Genomic DNA, 20,693 nt, shown 5'->3' with positions numbered 1-20,693 from the left:
TGGGAAGTAGCCCTGGGCTTGGGACCTTGGCGCTGCCCTCGTGTGCAGTCCTGGGAGGTGACACAGCCTGGCTGGATTCCTGGGATGCACTCCCTGGCAGCCGAGCCTGCTCCCACTTCCCCCCACGTGAGATGACAAGCAGCTGCTGAGCGTGTCCTTCTTGATGGAGTCCTGTACTCACGCACCTGCAACAGCCTGTGCATCCCTCTCCTCCCTCTGCTTCAGATACAATGCCAGACCATTGAATTATTTCTTTATCCACTTAAGATGACTATAGGCCAACAGACATTGGATGGTGGTGCCAGGATGCCCGTGTGGCTTTGGGCAGGTGACTCCACCTCTCTGTGCCTCCATTTTCTCACCTGGAAGAGCAGGGTATACCAACCTCAGGATGGCTGTGAGGCTTAAATGAGTTAACATAAAATGCTTAGAACAGTGTCCAACTGTTTTAAAATGTAGGTTTTCTTTTGTTTTTTAATAATTTACTTATTTATTTGTTTTGCTTTTTGTTTGTTTACTTATTTATTTAGAGAGAGGGGAAAGGAGAAAGAGAGGGAGAGAAACATCACTGTGTGGTTGCCTCTCACTCGCGTCCCCAACTGGGGACCTGACGTGCAACCTACTCATGTGCCCTCACTGGGAATCGAAGCAGCGACACTTGGCTCGCAGGCCGACGCTCAATCCACTGAGCCACAGAAGCCAGGGCTAAAATGTAGGTTTTCTTATTATCCATGTGTGGTGAATCCAGGAGGTGATTTCCATTGAAAAGATTGTTACAATTTCCAAGGGGCAAGGGTACACCACGCTGTGGGGGGCCGGGCAGGGAAGCATCAGGGCCACGCAGGAGGCGGGGGTTGGGGGGAGAATGGGGGCAAGAGCCTTCCCTGGGGGAAGGAGCAGGTGAGATAGCATTAGCAGGCTTAGGACTTTCTTGAGTTTTCTAGCACCTGTACCTGGGGTGACTAGGGCCGTGGACTGTTGGCCTAGCAGCCCAGGTGTGAGATCCTGCCTGAGGAGCGGGGAGCTCTAGGCCCTGAGGTGAGTTGTTGACTCTCTCTAGGAACTGGCTAGTCTGGAAGGGACAGACAGGCTCCCCAGGGTGAGTAAGGCCCCTCATATTAAGCATCAGAATAGAAAGACACGCACCCACACATTTTCAGAATAAAATGGCAAAATGTGTTTAGTTCTACATTGTTACTTTAAAGTGGGACTGTCAGTTCTGGAACTTTGGGAGCCACGGTGTGGTGGGAGGAGCCCCGGCCGTCGCTGGGGGTGGGGCTGCCCAGCACGCTGCGGTCTCCGGCTTCTTCTCAGAGGGACACCGCAAGCCCTCGGACTTGGGCCAACCAGCAGGACGCAGGGAGAGGACCTGCTGGAAGCTCCCAGCCCCATGCTAGGCCATGCGGGACGTCTCAGTACATGGGAGTCACTACATTTCTGTGTCCGTTTCAAGAAGAAAATTCCAGCCCCTGGGTCCTCCCTGCTGGTCGTCTGTTATGAAACCAAAGGAAGACATTTCAATCTTGGAAACGAGAGCTTCAGAAACAAAAAATTCACAATGTGCAACATAGAGACCAGCGGGTGCATTTGATGGGTGCGGGGGGATGAGGCCAAAGGAGCTGGTGGGGACAAGCTGGGGGCCTTCGAGAGATGCTTCTTGGCTGTGTCTTCCTCTCTCTCTCTCTTCCCTGGGCCTCCTTTGGACTGTCCCTTCTAGAGGATTTCTTCAGGATGGAGAACTTGGGGTCATTTCCCCTTGTATATGAAGTAAGGCTGTCATTCTGTCCAGAAACACTTTCTGGAGCAGGTGAATCACAGGCCCCCATCCTCAGGCCCTTGAGGGGAGCAGCTCCAGGTCAAGCAGGGGCTGACCCAAGAGGTGCCTGAGAATTGGGGGCCCGGCCCTGTCTGTGGTAACCTCAGGCAGACACGCCCTCCTTGGCCCCCTGTGCCTGCCCCCCCTGGCCTCGGTGGCGGTGAGAATTCAGAAAGGCAGACAGGAGGTGCCAGCAGGGGGAGCTCAGCATTCTCTGGCCTCCAAGGCCGGGGCCTCTTGTCCCCTCCCCAGGAGCCTGCGGAGCTTCCTGGGACTCGTGCTGGCTGGCTGCCCCCCTAAGGCCAAGGGTGGGTCTGACTGTGTCCCCCTGACCTTCCTTCCTCACTGGAATCTTCCTCCACCTGTATCCCCAGCATCCTGTTTGCTGACATCGAGGGTTTCACCAGCTTGGCATCTCAGTGCACCGCCCAGGAGCTGGTCATGACCCTCAACGAGCTCTTTGCCCGCTTCGACAAGCTGGCTGCGGTGAGTCGCCCTGCCCTGCCCTCGGGTGCCCAGTGCCTGAGCCGGGGCCAGTGGGGCAGCCCGATCCAGACTGCCTGAGGGAGGGTGCTATGGTCAGGGACCGATGAGCCCCAGGGACAGGCACTGTGCCAGGGGGTGCCCTGCAGTGTGTCCTCACACCCGTGTCAGCCTGGCCACACACTCAGTCGGAGATGCCTTCTCAGAGTCAGGGTTCCCAGGGAGCAGGGGAGTGAGCCTTCCCTCCATGGAAGGGAGTGGTGAGATCTGCAGGTCACACTGCCCAGACCCCCAGGGAATTTCTCTTCGATGGGGCAAATTAGGTGCCATAGAGCCACTGTCCTGATGAGGTTGGCCAGAGAGGTCAGCAGGTAGCTGTGGGCCACCCCCAGGGGCTTCCAGAGAGGGGATTCTTCAACCTTGGCACAAAGTGGAAGTGCACCCCAGGGCCAGGAGGAGTGAGTGACACTTCTTTCATTAGTCCTTGCTTATATTTCATCATGTTCCCAGCTCTTGTGGCTTTGGGGGATGCTCTGGGCCTTTGTGGAGTCACTGTATGTCGGGACACTTACCGTAGTGTCCACCAGCCCTTGGACATGGTCCCCTTGGCCCCCTGCAGGCCATAGTGGCAGGCCTCACCTCGCTGGTTGTTTTGTGCCTGAACGTGGGCGAGGCAGACAGGCTCATGCTTGGCTCTTGAGTTTGGATGGGCCTTCAGTGTCCAGCTGCATAAGCTTGCTTCCTGGAGCAGACTCGGGCAGCTCAGGACGGGCGACGAATGACCTTCCACCTTGGTCCCCAGTTACGGACGTGGAAGCCGGGGTGACTCTGCCGAGCAGTTACTGTGGCTGGCACTTTAGCCCTGTGGGTGTCTTAGCACTTGCTAGCTAGCTGAGCAGAACTCTTTTTTTTTTTTTTTTTAAGATTTTATTTATTTATTTTTAGAGAGGGGGTGGGGAAGAGAGGGAGAGAAACATCAATGTGAGAGAGAAACATCAATCAGTTGCTTCTTATAGGCACCCCAACAGGGTACAGAACCCAAAACTCAGGCATGTGCCCTGACAGGGATCGAACCGGGGACCCTTCTCTTTGCGGGCTGACGGCCAACCCACTGAGCCACAGTTGTCAGGCTTGCATTTATTTATTTATTTATTTATTTATTTAAAGATTTTATTTATTGAGCAGAACTCTTTGATAAAAACTCAGGCAGAGGGACAGGCAAACTTGTGGTTAAATCTTACTTCAGCTTTATTCTAACCATAAAAGAAGAATAATTAGAAAACTGTTTATAGAACATTAAGCCAAGAGTTGAGGCTTGTTCCAGAGGGTGGAGTGGGCCTGGGGACACTCCCACTCAGCCTGGGGCCTTCCTTGGGCTGACCTGACCAGGCTTCCCTACTTGCTGCCTCCTGGAGGAGGCGGGAATGCTTCTGTGGGGGCTGCCCCTAAGGCCTTTGATAAGCCTGTCCCAGGATTGGCGCCTCCCATCTGTGATGCCCCATTGGATCTGTGCTCACTGCCCTAAAAGGCAAGTTATTCCAGGCACGGAGTGAATCTGTTTGCTTCCAGTCTCTCTCCCTCCCACTTCACTTGCCTGCTATTTTTAATTTTGAAAATTAATTTGCTTTCCAGGAGAATCACTGTTTACGTATTAAGATCCTGGGGGATTGTTATTACTGCGTCTCCGGGCTGCCTGAAGCGAGGGCTGACCACGCCCACTGCTGCGTGGAGATGGGCATGGACATGATAGAGGCCATCTCGTAAGTGCCCGTCTCCAGGGGAGACTGTCCATCATCCCCGGGGGGACTGCCTGTCTGCAGGGGGACTGACCACAGCGCAAGAGATGGGCTGGCTGGCCACCTGGGTGGACGGACGGAAGCAGGGAAACAGTGGGGCAGAGCCATCTCCCAAGGACCATCCTGCTTCCTGGGAGGGTTGATTTGCACCTGCAGGAGTTGAGCCTTCTCCTGGCTCCTTCCACCCACAGCGGCATGGGGCGCTGTCCCTGAGGAACACATCCTGTAGGAAGGAGGGCTTTGCAGGAGGTGTCGCTCCACCTGTGCAGGAACAGAGGACCAGTCGGTGTGTGTGGGCCATGCACTCCAGTCTCTGGTGTCCTCTGGCCATCACTCAGCCAGCGATAGACCCCACCATTTCTTCCCAGATGGGAAAGGCTGGGGTCACGTCAGGGTAAACAGCTCTCCTGGGCAACACGCCTAGTAGGGAGTCAAACACAGGTGTTCCCCTTTTAACAAAACCCATCCTCCTGGGAGTACAGCAGAAAGGATTTGGGCCAATTCTTGGTCCTTGTCAGCCAAAGGAGCCCCAGTCATTAAAAATCATGGATAACTCAAGCTTAAATGTCATCCAGGGAGCAGGTCAGAGATCACATCCAGGTTCAGTAACTTTGAGCATTAGATGTAGTCTGGGCAGGGGCAGAGGGAAAGCCACAGTGGGCAAGGTCAGAGGTCAGAGTAGCTGGCCAGGAAGTGGCCAGGTCCACTAAGTTTGGCTCAGTTCTGTTCGGTAGTGTTTGCTGAGTGCCCCTGCGGGCCTGAGCTAGCCGGTGGGCCCTTCGCCCAGAAGCATGGGGTCTGTTGAGGGAGAGAGGCGGGGACTCCACTGCCCTGGTACCAGGCATGCCGAGTGGACACCACCAGGTGAGAGAGGCAGACTGCTGTGGTGAGAGGTGCCAAGGAGGCAGCCATGGATTCCATTGAGAGGACCTACAGGGGCTTCACTAAGGATGGGGTCTTGGAGTTGAGCCAGAAAGGTAGAGCGGGATATCATCCACCTAAGCCAGTAGCCAGAGGCATTGTGGATGAAAGAAATGGCTCCAGTCAAGTATCCAAAGAGTTGATCCCAGAACAAGAGACACAAAGCTTCTCTGGGCTACGTGCCAGCCCGTCCCTTTGTGGGTGGGCTAGAGTTCTCAGGGTCAGAGTGCCGGCCCTCAGCTGGCTGCATGGGTTCATCCCCAGGGTGTCAGGGAGCGTCCAGGTCCCCAAAAAGTGCATACTGTGTATCTTACCCCAGAACACCTGTGCCCGCAGACCCTGGGACCCAGACACATACCTGGAGATGTATGGCTTCTGTCCTACTCCCCTTCCCACAGAGGGCTCACCTGTCTCTTGGGGACCCCTGGGTATGTGGAGCACGTAGTGGGGACTGGAGCTGCCTTGGAACACAGAGGACACCTAGTCCCCCGCCCCTGCCTGGGCTCCCCTTCTTTCCTGAGCAGACCTCTTTAACCCACCTTTATCTATCATCCAGCAACGTGAATGAATCTGAGCATCATGTGAGGGGGGTTTGTGTTGGCTGTAACTTCTTTGTCTGGCTCAAGTTGGCACTAATGTTCATTTGCATTTTCAGAACACAGTTTGACTGAGGGCAGCCTTGGCCCCAGGTGCCCTAGTGAGGGGACGCAGCGGGGCCTGGGCGTTAGTGTGAGCGGCCGCGCCACCTTGTGGCCAAGCCCGGAAGCAGCGCCTCTCGCAGTTCCCGGCGCCTGAGCTCCGGGCCCCGCCCCGCCCTCCGGGTTGAAGTGTCAGCCTGGGTTTGGGCTGGCCCGGAGAGAAGTGACTGACCCTAGCACCTTCTGACAGGCCCCCTTCCAGCCCCACCCCCACGCTGTGTGCCTGGCCCCTGACCGTCTCCCAGCCTCACCCCTGCTCCATCCCCAGGTTGGTCCGGGAGGTGACAGGGGTGAACGTGAACATGCGCGTGGGAATTCACAGCGGGCGAGTACACTGCGGTGTCCTTGGTCTCAGGAAGTGGCAGTTCGACGTCTGGTCTAACGACGTCACACTGGCAAACCACATGGAGGCTGGAGGCAAGGCCGGGTGAGTGAGGGCTGCGGGCAGGGCCCAGACTTCACTTAGGGCGACTGCGAGGCTCAGGGCTGGGGTGGACAGAATGGAGAAGCTTGAAATCTTGGGGCTGGCAGACTTACCGCAGAAATTCTGCAACCTGACAAATTTCTTACATGACACATGGCAGGTTGTAGAGAGCATCAGGTCAGCTTCGCCAAGATGCTGTGTGTAGGGTGGGGTTCCAGAGGAGGGAGGAAGTACAGATAACTTCCGGGGTCCCCGGGACAGAAAAGAGGTGGAACATGAGCTTGGCCTGGACGATGGGCAGGGTCTGGACAGACAAGGAAGGTGGGGTGGGGGAGTGTCAAGCTGAGGGAGGGGGTGAGGACAGACACAGGAGAGGAAAACACAGTATGGCAAGGAATGGGAGCAGAGCAGTGGGCAACACCTGTATTAAGAAGGGCATGTATGCTGCGTGGGGATCTGGATGCAGCTGATAGTCAGTAGGAGCCGTTGCTGGCTCCCAGCAGGTTTGCAAAGTTTGAGACTGGAGGCTGTGTCCTTCTGGCAGGCTAATAATGCATTATTATATTGCTGTAATAATGTAGCAGAGATGTGAGATAGTGTGGTCGTGGCAGACACGAGCTGGGACGGGCCCTACCTGAGCCATTTTGACAACATTGGGGGTTCACAGGACATCGGGGTGGGGATCGAGAGTGGGGTTAGCATTTGAGCCAGACTTTGAATCATGATTGGGTCAGTCGTCACAGTTGGGTTCTGCATCACAGCTCAAGTTCTGAATTCAAATGTTCTCCCTCCTCTCCTGCTTCCCTCCCCACCTGCAGACGCATCCACATCACCAAGGCCACACTCAACTACCTGAATGGCGACTACGAGGTGGAGCCGGGCTGTGGGGGCGAGCGCAACGCCTACCTCAAGGAGCACAGCATCGAGACCTTCCTCATCCTGCGCTGCACCCAGAAGCGGGTCCGGGGGCTGGGGGCCGGGAGGCTTGGGGGCTTCAGCCTTTTTGGAGGGACAGTTTCTCGGCCTGCTGCTGCCTTCTCTTCTTGAGTCAAGTCATGAACTCCTTACACAGTCGCAGTTCCTGCATTTGGGAAGGACGTCAGAGTTATAGGAGCCCTGCAAAGGCTGATGGCAAAGAGGGAAAGTTTTCAATTTGCTTCTGTTGCAAAAACGCACAGACCTCAGATCAGTTAGCAACAATGCCTCAGAAGGTCATGAGACAGAAATGAAGCCTCAGGGAGGTCTGGGTCTACTATATACTTCCGCTCCTTTTCTGTGGCCTGAACTAAGCGGACTTTTGTCTGTCTGTCTGTCTGTTTGTCTCTGCCTGTACTTGTGCATCTGTGTTGCCTGAACCTGTCTTTTCTTCTTTCACTTTCTAGTTTCTTTCTTCATCTTCCTTTTGGCTCAGCCCGCACTTATCAAAACATAAAACTGAATTATCAGCAGACTTCAGTGTCCTATTTCTAGTAGTGTCATGTTCCAGGTTCTTAATTTTTAAAGTGGACGGCAAGAACACTATTTCTCCCCAGATTAAAATGCCTTTTCCCTACTGATCTTAGAGTTGAATTATCTGTGGGTCAGAGCCTTCTGACAGAGAAAAGCTTCCCTGCGTCTTCCCTAAAAAGTCAGACTGTGAGAAAAGTTCAGTGAGTCTTGGATGAGAACAAAAGTGGGTTTTTAAAGGGAGGCAGGTCTCTCTGGGGCAGAGGTCCCCCTGGGCGGGGACATTGGGGGGCACGTGGCCTGCCTCAGCAGCACACTCAGGCGGTGGGCCAGGCTGCGGGGGCCCAGGGGAGCTGTATCGGCCCCTCACAGACACCGGAAAGAGGGTGGGAGGAGGCAGGGCACTTTGGGGAGAGCTCCTAGTGGCTTCATTGGCACATTTAAGCATTTGTTTGTTGTTTGGCTAGAGTACAAATAAAATCCTCCCAGGCCCTCCTCCACATCCCTCCACCCACGTGCCTCCTGTCTACCTCTTCACAAGGCCTTCAGCAGCCCACCTTCCTGCCCTCTACCCTGGTTCTCTGGGCCTTGGTTCTTCCAGCTTGACAAGTGGTCCAGAAAGGACGAAATGGAGAAGATAGACAGACAATGACCACTGCCTGCCCCCCCAAGCAGTGTCAGCTGAAACAGTCTGTGTCCCCTTCCCCCATATCCCTAATCCTACTCCCTCCCTTCCCAGGCTCAGGGAGAGGGTTGGGGGAAAGGCTGCCCCAGGTCTCTTCAGGGGCTCTCCAGACCTTCAGTGGAGCCTATTTGGATGGATGAATAGATAGATGGGGAGAAGAGATTGTGGTTGGCACATGGGTGGCTGGCTAAGGCCCTGTTTGTGTATTTGTCCTTGAATTTCATATTCTAGTGACCCAGACCTTTGGCAGCTGCTGTCTGGGCAGCAGGGCCTGCCCCACTGCCCACTCTGCTAGGACATGCCTGCTTTGGATAAGTTGAGTGGAGTTGGAATCCCAGGTTTTCTCTCCTTCTATTACCCCTGGGCACCTACAGACCCAGGCTCTGCCCACCCCTGAGAATTCCAAGTGAATGACAGCTGTTCCCAGGCCCGTTGCCTTCTCACAGGACCAACCTCATTGTCTTGTTCCCCCGCTCCCACATGGGCCATCCAGGGCTAGCTCTGGGAAGTTTGGAGGGCTTATGATGCCTTCTTGGGTAAGCTCTAGGATCTTGGCAGACTTCCAGCCTCCAGGCTGTGCAGAGAAGAGAGGAGCAGCTGCCTCTGACCAGGCGCCTGGGAGGAATGAGGAACTCCACCCTGAGGCTCACCTGGGGGGCCCTACTCACAGGCTGACACATCTGTGTTGCTCTCCCAGAAAGAAGAGAAGGCCATGATCGCCAAGATGAATCGCCAGAGAACCAACTCCATCGGGCACAACCCGCCACACTGGGGGGCTGAGCGTCCCTTCTACAACCACCTGGGTGGCAACCAGGTGTCGAAGGAGATGAAGCGCATGGTGAGTGACTGGCAGGGCAGTGTGCAGGCCTCACTCTCCAGGGTGGGCTTTCTGAGGGTGTGAGGGCTGGGCCAGGCCCTGATGCTACCCTAGGGGATCTAGACAGCCACAGAGGGAAGCACTGAAAGTGGGCTCACCCCAACTTTGGACTAGGAGCCAGAGGGCCTGACTGCTGGCCCCAGGCTCTCTCCATGAGTCCCACCGTGTCCTGGAATGCCGAGCTCGGCTTTGGAACACAGCAGTGATGTCCCTTCCTCCCTGGTGCAGGCTGGAAACAGACCCAGGTGGCTGGAGCCAGGGTGAGGCCCTGGGGAGCTGGGTGGCCATCAGCTGGTTAGATGTGTCTTCCAACACCTGCTGCATTTCCCAGGCAGTTGAAACTTATCCTTTGACTCGGATGTTCAGAAGCCATGTCAGTGCTTTTTGTCAAGTGCCAAGTGATGGTCCCCTTTGCCCACTGTGCTAACTGCAGCGGGCTGGTGGATGCGTGCAGGCTGAACAAGTGGAGGGCGAGGTAGGCTGCTGCCCCCTGACTCAGGGGACCCTGCCCACCTCAGCAGACAAGACACCCGCAGTGTCCCTGCACATGCGAGGGACAAGCTAATTTAGGATGTGCTGCTCAGGTCTCTCAGTGATGACAGAAAGGAATTCAGAAGGTGGAAAGAGGAGGGATGGCAGAGGTCACGTTACACAGCGTGCTTTTCTCCTTTCTCCTGAGAGCTCAAAGGCAGCCTGGCTTCCAGGCAGAGCCTCCCCCTGAGGGAGGGCTGGGCGAGGAACCCTGGGTGCAGGGACCAGCGTGGGGCCATGTACCTCCCGCGGAGCAGGGTAGAGGGAAGAGTGGGGCCTGCGCACGAGGACGCCTAGAGGGGGGTCTGTTGCTCAGACTAGGTTGCAGTTGCAGCAGCAGGGGTTAGAGACAGACTCCATGGGACTTCTGCAGACAGAACCAGGGACCTGAGGGAGGGGACAGCTGGGGATCCAGTCACTCTGCTCCTTGCTAGCTAGCAAGTAGCAGATGACAAAGGTTAAGGAAAATGTACAGGGAAGAAAATGAATTGGGTCAAGACCTCCATTTTATTTTTGATGGTAAAGAATTAACTCACAGGACACCAAGGTTAGGAGGGAGCAGAGTGGGAGAGGTCCAGCCTTCCCCCAGAGCTTTGAACTTGAACTTGCACAGACCTAGTAAGTGTTGCCCAGGGCACCAGCCACAGCACTCCCTCAAGGAACCTCCCCAAAGCAAAAGCCATTGGCCCTCCCTGTTCTCACCCCAGCCCTTTAATAATCTTCTAGAGACTCTGCACCTACCTACAAGACCAGGATGGTCAAGAGGGTGTGGTATGAGGAGAGGGGAGAAACTGAGAGCAGGGCGAAGAGTGAGTCTCTCATCCCTGCAGGAAGAGAGAGAGGGACAGGGAAGCAGGAAGAGAGAGCGCTGAAGGCAAGCAGGGCATGGGGGGGGGGGGCGCTGGAGACCATGGAGGGTGCAGAGGAAGGAGATGCAGAGGAGAGGGGCAGAGGACGAGCCACCAGCAGGCAGGAAAGGTGCCGGGTGCTGCTTTTCTGTTTAAAATCTATGGACGTTTTTTTTTTCTTTAGTGATATTTGGTATAAGTGGACTCTTGAGCTATCTCAGAGCCTCAGAGACAGTGTGGAGATGAATGTCAGTGGGGCAGGCACATTAGTCGTTGTTAGGACATGTAACTTGGAAGAGTTAGCCCCAGGGCTGTGACTAGCCAAGGGTGGTCTTGGGGGATGCGCTGCAGTCAAGGCTTCTTCAGGGTGTCTCCATGGCCTCACCAGCCCTGACTGGGCAGAGTCACCCAAGGGGCCAGCATCCAAGTACCAGTGCCTGGCGCCCAGGATGCCAGGCGGTGTCTGGACTGGGGACGGGACAGATCCCGGCCGCCACCCAGCACATCATCGGCAAAAGGAGAGCTTTGACCCTGCACCCCGTGAAGACACCATGGTTTGGGCTGGGGCTGAAAATCAGCCTAAGCAGGGACTGAGAGCAGTTAGGTGCTCACTTGCAGTCAGAGGTTTATTTCTTTAAATCCTCATCTGACTTTTACTCAGCTTTTAAAACATAGTAATGGCTATGCTGGTTTATATTGAGGCACGAGTGTTGTAAGCTCCTTGATTTTTTATTTGTTCATAAGAAGGTTGACAGGGTAATCACGAATGGATTTCTGATCATCTAACCAGGCCTGGGGGAGACAAGCCACCTTGCCAGTGTAGGGGTGTAAACCAGAGCCTGCACCGCAGCACAGACGGCCACAACCTCTGTTTTTGCTTGCGGTCTGAAGGAGGGAACTAAACGAAACCCCTGGGCTGAGTTGCTCCCCAGAAGTGCTGAGGCACAAATTGTAGAAACCCATCTGAGGGTCCACCTAGCCTGGCTGAGGGCCATTGTCCTGTAACTAGTAAGCAGGTCAGGGGACTTGAACCCAGTCTGCTGGATGGTGTTCTTAATGACTGTCAACCATGGTTTATGGACCAAAGGGTTTTCTGACTGCTGTCAGTTCTCTGTCCCACGCCAGTGCTGATCTCTGCACACCAACCCGGCCCTCGGTGTGCTTAGGATGGGCCCGGCCCAAACACCAGCCTCAGCAGACGGCCAAAGGAGCACTGGCAGTCAGAAACAGGTTTAGTAAAAATATGTTGTATGCTTTTGACCTGTAGACCAGCAGAGGCATAATACAGCTCGGATGTTCTCATTGTTGGCCCCTGGGTGGGAATTCAGCAGGCCCACCAGTCTCTTCATGTTCCACAGGGAGCTGGCCTGTCCAGGCTCGGCTGCCCACTCACATTTGTGCTCCGGGGGTCCCGGGAGTGTCTGGCATGGGCCTGCACCAGATGGAGCTCTCAGCCAAGTGTCACCGACTACTCCAGCCTGGAGCGGGGACAGTGAAGCGGGCTGAGTCTTGCCACCTGGATTGAATGCCTCGTGATTCTCAGAGGACAGGAGACAGCCGCCAGGCAGCCTGGGAGGAGCTCAGAGCCCACGGTTGGCACTAGGATTTGCCACAAGGAGCTGCCGAGGCCCCTGGGAGTAGCACAGAGACAAAGCCTCTCCATGCCATTTGGACCCAACATCACTTTTAGTGCCTAGCAGCTCCGGCTCATGCAGACCAAAATAAATCCTGCTTTGGGTATTTTCAAAGCAAAAGAATGAACAGAGGTGTGTTCATTCCTCTGGGCTTGTCCTGGCAACCTGAGGCTTACTGGAAACCGCCTGTCCTGGGGCAGCTTGTCACCTCATTCACTGCCTCCAGGACTCTACCCCTTTCTGTTTTAGGGGAACCCTTTCTCCCCTCCTCTGTACCTGTCAGACCCTGACACAGAGCTGTCCCTCTGTGGACTTTACAGATGAACCCTGATGAGAACTTGCAGGTTGGCAGTCAGTAAGGGACTTCCCCCCTCTTGCCCCTGTCCAGCATATGTGAACATCAGAACAGTAGTCAAACCAGGGGCCAGGAGGGTTCCTCACTCCTGGGTCCACAACCAGCTCTGGCCTCACAACAACACACTGGTCCTCAGATACCAGAAAAGCTGTTGTAGGTAACCAGAGTTTGCTTAATTTTCTTAAGTCAAAAATTGTGAACTCCTAGGAGATTTTATTTTTAAAATATATTTTATTGATTATGCCATTACAGTTGTCTAAATTTTTCCCCTTTGCCCCTCTCCACCCAGTACCCCCCATTCCCTATGGCAGTCCTTCCATGGGTCATGCATATAAGTTTTTTGACTACTCCATTTCCTATACTGTTCTGAACATCACCCTGTCTATTCTGTAACTACCAATAGTGCTTCTTAATCCCTGCACCTTTTCCCCCATTCTCTCCCTCCCCGCCAACTGATAACCCTCCACGTGATCTCCATATCTATGACTCTGTTTCTGTTCTGCTAGTTTACTTAGTTCGTTTTTTAGATTTAGTTGTTGATAGTTGTGAATCTATTACCATTTTAATGTTCATAGTTTTGATCTTCCTCTTTTTCTTAAATAAGTCCCTTTAACATTTCATGTAATAATGGTTTGGTGATGATGGACTCCTTTAGCTTTACCTTGCCTGGGAAGCACATTATCTGCCCTTCCATTCTAAATGATAGCTTTGCTGGATAGAGTAATCCTGGTTGTAGGTCCTTGCTTTTCATCACATTGAATACTTCTTGCGTGCAAAGTTTCTTTTGAGAAATCAACTGATAGGCTTATGGAAACTCTTCTGTAGGTAACTCTCTGCTTTTCTCTTGCTGCTTTTAAGATTCTCTCTTTAACTTTTGGCATTTTAATTATGATGTGTCTAGGTGTGGTCCTCTTTGGGTCCAACTTGTTTGGGACTTCGTGCTTCCTGGACTTGTATGTCTGTTTCCTTCACCAAATTAGGGAAGTTTTTTTTTTCATTCTTTTTTCAAATAAGTTTTCAGTTTCTTGCTCTTCCTCTTCTCCTTCCAACACCCCTACCTACGATTGAATGTTGGTACATTTGAAGTTGTCCCAGAGGCTCCTTAGCCTATCCTTGGTTTTCTTGGATTCTTTTTCCTTCTTGCTTTCTGATTGAATGTTTTTTTCTTCCTTACGTTCCAAATCATTGATTTGGTTCTCTCCAGATACTTCAGTTTCTTTCCCTATGCCACTGGTGCCCTTCCAGCTGCTGTCCCGGTGCTGAAGCCCACGGGGAGTGAGCCTGTGCAGAAATTCTAAGTCTGTTGCAGGCTCTTTAAGAGGAGACTCCTGAGAATCCTGCAGTTTCTTCTGCTGCCCCAACCCCCATTGGTTTTACAACCTGACGTTATGGAGACTTATATTCCTGGCACCGGAATCCTGGGCTGGGTGATCTGGTGTGGGGCTGGGATCCCTTACTCTTGAACTGTCCCTCCCAATTTTTACGCACCACATGTGGCTGTGGAACTGCCTGTCCTTCATCTCTGTGTCTCCGCATCTCTTCGTGCATCTCCGCCCCTCCTACCCATCTGGATGAATGTGGCTTCTTTAATTCCTTGGTTGTTGGACTTCTATACAGCTTGATTTTCTGACAATTGTGGGTGATATTTGTTCTGTAGTCTAGCTGTAATTTTTGCTGTGGTTGTGCAAGGAGGTGAGCTGTGTTTACCTGCACCTCCATCTTGACCCAAAGTCCCTTCTAGGAAATCTTATATGTGGTGTGGGGAGTGCGTGTGTGAGTGGGTGTGTGCACATGTGGGAACTGATCAGCTTAAAAGTTTCTCTTATGAGTAAGTGGCAGAATTGGGAGAGGATCTGTCAAGCCCAGGGTCCAAGAGCAGGGGGTAGGTTTGGGGAAAATGACAAAGAATTGGGTGTGGGGACAGGAAGAACTTAGAATTTGCCAGTGGATGAAAAGAAAGAAGCACAGTGCACCCCCAGCATCTAGCACAGAACCCATCCCATAGGAAGAACCCAGCTGTATTCACTGAAGAAAAGAGGGAAAGATGAAAAGGAGAGAGTGAGGAAGGAAGGAAGGAAGGAAGGAGGACAGCCCTCCCTTATGTGCAAGCTCCTTGGTGAACTGTAGAGAGAAATGAGCTGCCCCTTCCCATAGCCCCAGCTTTGGAAGCCTCCATGCCCCGTCCTCTCTGTTCTCATACTCCTGTCCTTTCTCTGTCTCTTGTAGGGTTTCGAAGACCCCAAGGACAAGTGAGTAATGTGCCCTTCATTATTCCTGCTCCTTGACCTGGGGGACACCTTCAAATCTGCCTCATGGCTTTGTTTCCCCGAACTCCATAGGGAGGGAGCCCGCACACAGTCTTGACCGAGAGTGTCCGGAGCCCATGGCAGCTGAGAGATGGGCGCCAGGAGCCCAGGCTGTCGAGCAGAGAAGCTGGGCCCGGCATTGCCCATACATAATCACCATTCCATGCACACACATGTGCACACAACTACATGTATACATGCTCTGCATGTGCACATGCACATGTGTGCATGCAACTCTCAGAAAAGTGTAGACTTTGCACAGTGGTCACACACAGCGCCTGCCAGATCCCAGTGCCCTGAGGATATGTCCTCTTTCTCCTCCACTTCCCAGTTCTCAGGGACTGTCAGAAATTCCACTCAAGGACTGGGCCTCACCCTGAGAAATACAGTTTTTAGTTCAGCACCCAAAGCTCATAAAACCTTTTTCCCAGGGAGCCTGAGCCAGGTTAAAGCAACCAGGTGGCTCACAGTCCCTGCAGCTGAAGTCTCCCCTCCTGCTCTCGGCCTTTGTTTCTGGATGATGGTGCAGCCAGACAATAGAACAGAGACTGTTACCTGTGGGGGAAGTAATTAGACCTTCCATATAACTCATATCATGATGATGATGTACTAACATATCCAGAGTCAGAAAAGCCTGTTGTCAGTGAGGCCCTCCAGCCAGTGGGTCTGAGACTCAGTGGTTTCCTACTCCTGTGTGCACTTGTTAAAGAGGGGGTCCTTGGGCTTCTGACCATCCTGGTCTCAATCTCAGCTTACCCACCCCTTATTAGGGCTGATCTTGGGCTGGCACTGGGCCTCTCTCATGGGTCCCATGCATGGGTAGAGCCACCCTTATAGTGGCGGCCTCTGGTGGTCAGCCTGTCGTGTATCTGTGCCTCTTGCTCCCAGGAATGCCCAGGAAAGTGCAAACCCTGAGGATGAAGTGGACGAATTTCTGGGCCGTGCCATTGATGCCAGGAGTATTGACAGGCTGCGGTCTGAGCATGTTCGCAAGTTCCTCTTGACCTTCAGGGAGCCTGACTTAGAGAAGAAGGTAGAGCACCCTGGGTGGGACAGAGGCTCCGGGCAGAGCCAGGGCCAGCGGGAGAGAAACAAGGCAGCAGGTGGCTCCTTCCTGTGTCCATCACTGTTGGAAGAGCCCCTCTTATCACCTCAGTGTCCCTAGCTCTGATGCTACACCACCCAGGAGATGGAGATTTTAGGGAGGCCTCCTTGTCTGGGAGGGATAAATCTTAGCTTCCTTGTGCCCCAGTTTCCTTAACTGGAAAGTAGGGATATTTAGCACACCTACATCAAGAGGTCATAGTGAGGATTAAACACGTTTATATATGTAAAACACATAAAACGGTATCTGTCACATAGTATATGTTCAATAAATGTTAGTTGCTATTTGTATTATTTTTGTTGTGTTATTATTATTGTTGTCATTAGCAATGGACTACCTAGCTATGCTGAACCTCAAAGTGTTACAGTTGGAAGGAGCAGTCCACATCTCTTTGTCCTCTCTCCTTTAACTGTGACTGAGAGAGCTAAGACTCAGAGTGGTTGCTCTAGTGGATGTGCTCTGGGCCACCTGCTGAAGTAGTGAGAGAGCGGGAACCAGCGTCCCTGGTTCCAGATCTTTGTTCCATGTCACAGAGTCTCCCTGGTGTTCAGTTAAAATGGGCTCAGTGAACCCACGCCATCATCGAGCGAAGCAGACCTAATCAGGAGGGAAAGTCATGGAAGGGAACCTGCTGTGTTTACCAGCAGTTATGGAGCTGACATGGACCGCCCTCCCCGGGTGACTCCGTGCCAGCCCAGCCTCTGCTCCTGCAGCTGGTTGGTGTTGGGGGAGGAGCTGGGGCTGGGAGTCAGGACCTGGGAGATGAGCTGTGTGACTCTGGGCGAGTCTTGTGACCTCTCTGAACACCAACTTACTCATCTCTGAGGCAGAAACAAAGCGGCCCTGTGCCTACTTCCTGGTGTACTTGTGAGGTGCGCAGCAATGCATGTAGACGTTGCTCAGTAATTTTAGCCACGATCCTTGCGAATGAATCACTCTCACGGTGATGTGGTCCCCAGACACTTCCTGGTTTGACCAGTGCAACTCCCCTCCCCACAAGCATCACCTTATGGATTTGGACAGGTTTCTCAGGTCCTGAGGCTAGCACTGGTTCTCGGGTCTTCCACGTCCTGGGGGTGGGCTGCCCCGGCGTGTCTGGGATGGAGGGGGCTGGAGCAGACCGGACGGTGCCTTTGCCCCCTCACTCTGCCCGTGTCCTCTCAGTACTCCAAGCAGGTGGATGACCGATTCGGTGCCTATGTGGCGTGTGCCTCGCTCGTCTTCCTCTTCATCTGCTTTGTCCAGATCACCATCGTGCCCCAGTAAGTACACATCCTCCTGGGGTCCCTCCTCTGGCTACAGGAACTGCAGGGGTGCGAGGGGAGGTCATGACGCAGAGCAGAGGCGGGAGCCTGGGCTGAACTTGCTCAACGGGGAAAGGAGTTTCCAAACGTGTCCTTGGTGGGACCGGGAAACTGAGAGTCTGACTGCTTTGTGACAGGGAGGCCGTGGGCTCGTTCTGGGGTGGAAACTTCTCTCTGGGCACTGCCCAGCCACACGGGAGATGCCTCCTCCCTCTCTCAACTCATCACCCCATTTGAATCTACATCACTTGTGCCCATCGAATCATCCAAAGCCTTCACCAGGCTCGTTTCTGGTTCTTGCAAGAAAATCAATATATCTTCAAAGGAGAAGATTTTTGCTACTCTGGATATTTTGAAGAATAAATTTTACGTTCTGAAGGCTTTCTCAAAGAGATGCCCCCAAACTCTTCTGAGGACTGTCTGTGTCTGTGAGAGGCCTGGGGCTCCTAGAGAGCCACTCTGCATGGGCAGTGGGATTCCGCACGTGCTGTGTTTGTCAGGCATTCTGTTTTTTTTAAATCAAATTTTAGACACAAGGACATTTTGCACCTCAGAACCTCAATATACACCTATTTCAAGGGCGTATTCCTTCTTCACCACATTGCCTTATACGACATCTGTTCACCAAGTGCATTCTCAGATTCCCAAAGTGCCCTCTGCTCTTAGTTACTCACAGCCAGCAACTACTCAGGACCCACTGGGTGCATCTCGTTATGTCCCAGAAGTCGAACTTAATCTAGAAGAGTCTCCTCACCCCAATGTCTTCTGTTTTCCACTTTGAAATAATTGTAGATCTATAGAAAATTTACAAAAGTATTGCAGAGTTTCTTTATATCCTTCATCCAGTTTCCCTGATGTTGATCTCTTACACAAGCCAAGTCGACTAGTCAAACCCAGGAAGTTAAACCTGGAATGATAGTCTTAACTAATCTACAGACTGTTTTCTAATTTCACCAGTGTTCCCCCGAATTGCCTTTTCGTGGTCCAAGAGCCAGTGCAGAACCCCCCTCACCCCCCAGCACCACTGCATCTAGCGTTGTTTCTCCTTAGTCCCCACCAATCTGGGACCCTCGCTTGGCCTTCACTTGTCTTTTGTGGCTGTGGCACTTCTGGTGAGCACTGGCCAGTGAATATGCGCACTGTCTCTCCATTTGGGTTGGTTTGATGTTTTCTCATGATTAGATTAAGGTTATACTTTTTGACAAGAATCCCACAGAATGATGTGTCCTTTCAGTGCGTCATGTCAGGAGGTACATGATGTTGACATGTCTTATTACTCAACGCTTTTTATTTGTAATGACACTTATTGTTGAGGAGATGGCTCTTACCTTTTATCTGCGGTGACTCTCTCAGGATACCAGACACTGCAGCCAGCTGCACCCTGGTTTTGCATCTAGTGCCCATTGTTCCTGCACAGAGGCCGTGTAGAGCTGGCGGCATTAGGGGTTCTTACAGGCATAGGACCCCACTTCTTCTGAATTGAAGTGGGGCCACAGGTGTAAGAAACCTAGACTTTCTGTCCCATTGCCAATAAAAGTCCCCTTAGTTTGGGTGCATAATCCGGCCTCTTTTCCCCTTTTCTTTCTCTGCCGCATGGCTTGGGGGCTGGGCTATCCCACTACCCAGCTCTGCCTCCAGCTGCTTCATTCCATCCTCAAGCCCCAGCTCCAAGCCCCTAAGGCACTGACAGAGGTCATTGTCTAGCTGTCCTCTCTCTGTGGAAGCCTTAAAAGCTACTTTAAACGTCTTTCTTTTCCTCTGAAGTGAGTTCTCTCCCCTTGTTCTGTTTGTTTAAGGCAGCTAAATGCTGGCTTCTGGGGGAGCCGGGAACAAAGACCCTGTTTGAATGCCTTCCTAGAGGTGTCCTCCTGCCTTCCCATGTCCTTCACTTGCCTTTAACCTGCTAAGAGTGCCTGGCATCTCCAGCCACCCCTCACCCTGAAAGAGTAGGAACTTCTGTGGCCTCCTGTGAGAGGTGGGGTGCCCTGTACCCCAGCCAGTCTCTACCCCAGGAGGGCCAGTGCAAGGTTCCAGGTGGCAAGTCACTGGCAGCTCTTTTGTCTGAGAATCTGGCCCCTGAAGGACGTTTAGACCATCTGTGCCCTGCCTCTGAAAGGAGGGGCTGTGGGAGATCCTTGGGTTTTCTTGAATTGGCTGGGACTAGGAGAGCAGAAACTGAGCAGGACTCGTGGGGCCTTGCAGTGGGGAGGGGACAGGGTTTAGGTACTCTGCCCTCCGAAAGGACATGCGACTGCTGGTTGAGTTACTGACAAATGAATTTCTAGAAATGGTGGCTGTTTCTCAAATCGCTTTCAGCCTTCATAGTTACTTACTACGCAAGCTGTGAGTGGCTTCTTAGAGGGAATAAGCAAGTGACTTTTAAAATGGGTCCTTCCAAGCTAAATGAAGAGAGTCAAAGGATAGCTAAGAATTAAGCAAAATGTTGAGCACACTTCATCTGGTTCTGCATTCATTGTCCTGTGGGCTGCTGCTCCCCCAGGAAGGCACCGGATGGTGGGAAGGGCAGGGGCCAGACTATCATGGAGGAGGGTCCTGAATCAACTCACAAGGCTGTGTGAGCCCTTCTGAGTGAGTCAGAGGCTAGAAAAGCCTGAGCAGTGGGAGCAGGGGAAACGGAGAGACTTCTGCTTCCTTCCAGGGCCCCTCAGGGCCCCAGCCCTCAAGAACTGTGAAGGCAGACACTTGCAGCCTGCTTGCAGGGCCAGGCCGGGAGAAGCTGACACCCGCTGCCTGGATGTCACTTCACTTCCATCCCTGTCATCTTTGCACCGGCTCCACCCAGAATCCCCCACCTCCTTTCTTCTTCCAGCTCCGTGTTCATGCTGAGTTTCTACCTGACCTGTTTCGTGCTGCTGACCTTGGTGGTGTTTGTGTCTGTGATCTACTCCTGCGTGAAGGTGAGCCTGGCCGACACCTGAGCCCCACGTCCTTCCTTGTCCCTGTCTTCTTTTCCTTCCCAGCCCACTGGCAGGGGCCCTCCCAGCAGCCTAGGAACCCCATTGGGGTCAGAGGTGCACGATGCTGGGTGACAGCTCTCGGCTGGCATTGGCAGCGAGCTAGGTTGCAGGGGCCATCAGGCAGCGGGGCATCGTCTGCATGGGCTTTGTGATTAGCCTTCGCAGATCTTTGCAACAAGAAGATGGTGTTGCTCCCTCTTTGCCTGCCCACCCAGGATCAGGTGGGATGGAGGAAGGGCACCTAGTACAATGCCTGGCATGAAGCAGTGGTCAGTGACATTTCAGAAAGAACACGATGCCCTCTTCAGTGTTCCCATGTGCCCTGAAATTGGCCCTGGAGAGGACTGTAGAAATCATGGCTCTGAGCTGCTCCTCATAGATGAGGAAGGAGGCCCAGAGTGGTTTAGTGTCTCAGCTGGTAGTGTTGCCATGAAGCCCCATCCTGTGTTTTCTCTGACGCCTTCTCTTGGCCATGCTGCGCCCCCA

The 20,693-nt window shown here is 53.1% G+C and overlaps 1 protein-coding gene across 2 annotated transcripts in view; it reads left to right on the top strand.

Moving 5' to 3' along the window:
• The window catches only part of ADCY5 (adenylate cyclase 5), a 153,761-nt gene that overhangs the window by 102,015 nt on the left and 31,053 nt on the right, over positions 1-20,693 (top strand). For both annotated transcript variants that reach the window (XM_090277519.1, XM_090277529.1), the window contains exons 4-12: positions 2,191-2,302; positions 3,932-4,059; positions 5,983-6,141; positions 6,957-7,098; positions 8,967-9,107; positions 14,741-14,763; positions 15,709-15,853; positions 17,090-17,187; positions 20,060-20,147. In XM_090277519.1, coding sequence (XP_090133645.1) covers positions 2,191-2,302; positions 3,932-4,059; positions 5,983-6,141; positions 6,957-7,098; positions 8,967-9,107; positions 14,741-14,763; positions 15,709-15,853; positions 17,090-17,187; positions 20,060-20,147 — 1,036 coding nt within the window. The remainder of the gene's footprint in view (positions 1-2,190; positions 2,303-3,931; positions 4,060-5,982; positions 6,142-6,956; positions 7,099-8,966; positions 9,108-14,740; positions 14,764-15,708; positions 15,854-17,089; positions 17,188-20,059; positions 20,148-20,693) is intronic.

This window comes from Furipterus horrens, unplaced genomic scaffold, assembly GCF_987537825.1.
Source record: "Furipterus horrens unplaced genomic scaffold, mFurHor1.1.pri manual_scaffold_1, whole genome shotgun sequence".
NCBI classification, from domain to species: domain Eukaryota; kingdom Metazoa; phylum Chordata; class Mammalia; order Chiroptera; family Furipteridae; genus Furipterus; species Furipterus horrens.
Note: the sequence above shows the minus strand (reverse complement) of the source record. Positions and strands in the feature narration are given on the sequence as shown.